Source organism: Antrostomus carolinensis, unplaced genomic scaffold, assembly GCF_000700745.2.
Source record: "Antrostomus carolinensis isolate BGI_N321 unplaced genomic scaffold, ASM70074v2 scaffold11558, whole genome shotgun sequence".
NCBI classification, from domain to species: Eukaryota; Metazoa; Chordata; class Aves; order Caprimulgiformes; family Caprimulgidae; genus Antrostomus; species Antrostomus carolinensis.
Window position 1 is genome coordinate 10,281 of NW_010335021.1, and position 1,289 is coordinate 11,569.

At 51.4% G+C, this 1,289-nt stretch overlaps 1 protein-coding gene across 1 annotated transcript in view; it reads right to left on the reverse strand.

The window, feature by feature from the left end:
* Nucleotides 1-232: 232 nt before the first annotated feature.
* LOC104529940 (prickle-like protein 2) overlaps nt 233-1,289 on the reverse strand; it is a gene marked incomplete at its 5' end in the record, with an annotated part of 13,083 nt that continues 12,026 nt past the window's right edge. The window contains 1 exon segment of the mRNA XM_029086591.1: nt 233-1,289. This exon segment is cut by the window's right edge and continues 35 nt beyond it. Coding sequence (XP_028942424.1) covers nt 594-1,289 — 696 coding nt within the window.

A 1,289-nucleotide genomic window follows, 5' to 3' on the forward strand; every position in this document is an offset into this window, starting at 1 on the left:
ACCAAAGTACTGTTTGGTTAGCTCTGGCTGAAAACAATTTTGAATGTGCATGCATTTTCCCAGTGACTCCTAAGATATAGAAATTCCTCTGATATTACAAAATACAAAAATATTTTCTCCAAACTCTCATTTACATTGCATTTACAACAATCACGGAAATAACTTAGGCTCCCACACTGTCCAAGAGAGAGACACATGACCTACCAACGTGGCTAATGGGAAACAAAAAATGTGGTGGAAAGCAAAAGCTACCAGCAAACTGATGTTGAGAGTCAACAGTGGTAACTAAAACGTACGGACAATCAGAACTCAAAAGGTTGGCAGTATTTGGGAGAAGGAGGAAAAACTACTGGGTAAATATTACAGGGTAAAGTGAACTATTTTGATTTTTTTTTTCTCCAAAGTAAGATGTGCAAAATATACTCACTGTGCCCAGGATTATGACTACTTATAGAAGCCAGTTTACAACCTTCTTACAAACCCCTACTTTTCAGGTCTTTTTTTTTGTTACAATAAAAGCGCTTACATGATCTAAAACAGTGCAAGTTTGGGAATTAATTTACATTCTCCCAAGGTGCCTGGCAAGGATGCCATTAGGATATGACACAGTTTTTGCTCTTCTGTCTTTTCCGGCTGTGCAACTGTCCCCTGCCACCCAGCGTGGAAGACTTGGGCATGCTGTACGAGCCGTACTTGTGCAGGAGCTCCTCGCTGGTCACGTACCGCAGGCGGGCGGGTTGGGGAATCGGCTCCCCGAGGAAATAGCCCTCGTTGTCAGACTCTGAAGAGGAGGAGCAGGTTGAGCACCAGTCGTATTCGGCGAAGTAGGGCCCCCATCTCTCGCCCAAGTGGTTCTGCAAAGCGAGATCCGACACCGTCCGGGGACAGTGGCCGTAGACGTCCCTGCGGGGACCCTGCTCCACCGTCTCTCTGCAGCTCCTCTGGTGCATGAACTGGTCATAGTCTTCCCTGGTTCGCAGCGAGGGTCTCTCCTTCAGCCGGTAGCACTGCTCGCTGGCCAAGTGCAGGGCGTTATCTGACCGGGAGCGTCGGGACCGCCGGGGCCGGTGCGGGCGGTAATGCCGGTCATCATCCCGTAGGTTAGTTCGCCGTCGTGTGCGCTCGCTCATGGGAGCGTGCCTGGAGCCCTCCGGCACCCCCAGCTTGCCCCCGGGCACCCCGCTACCGTAGTCAAAGCTCTGGTGCATCCGCCCGTGTGATGGCCGCTCTCGGTAGCCAAGGGGGCTGGCGAGGCCGTGGAGGTTTGGCTCCATGTCCTGGTACTGCTG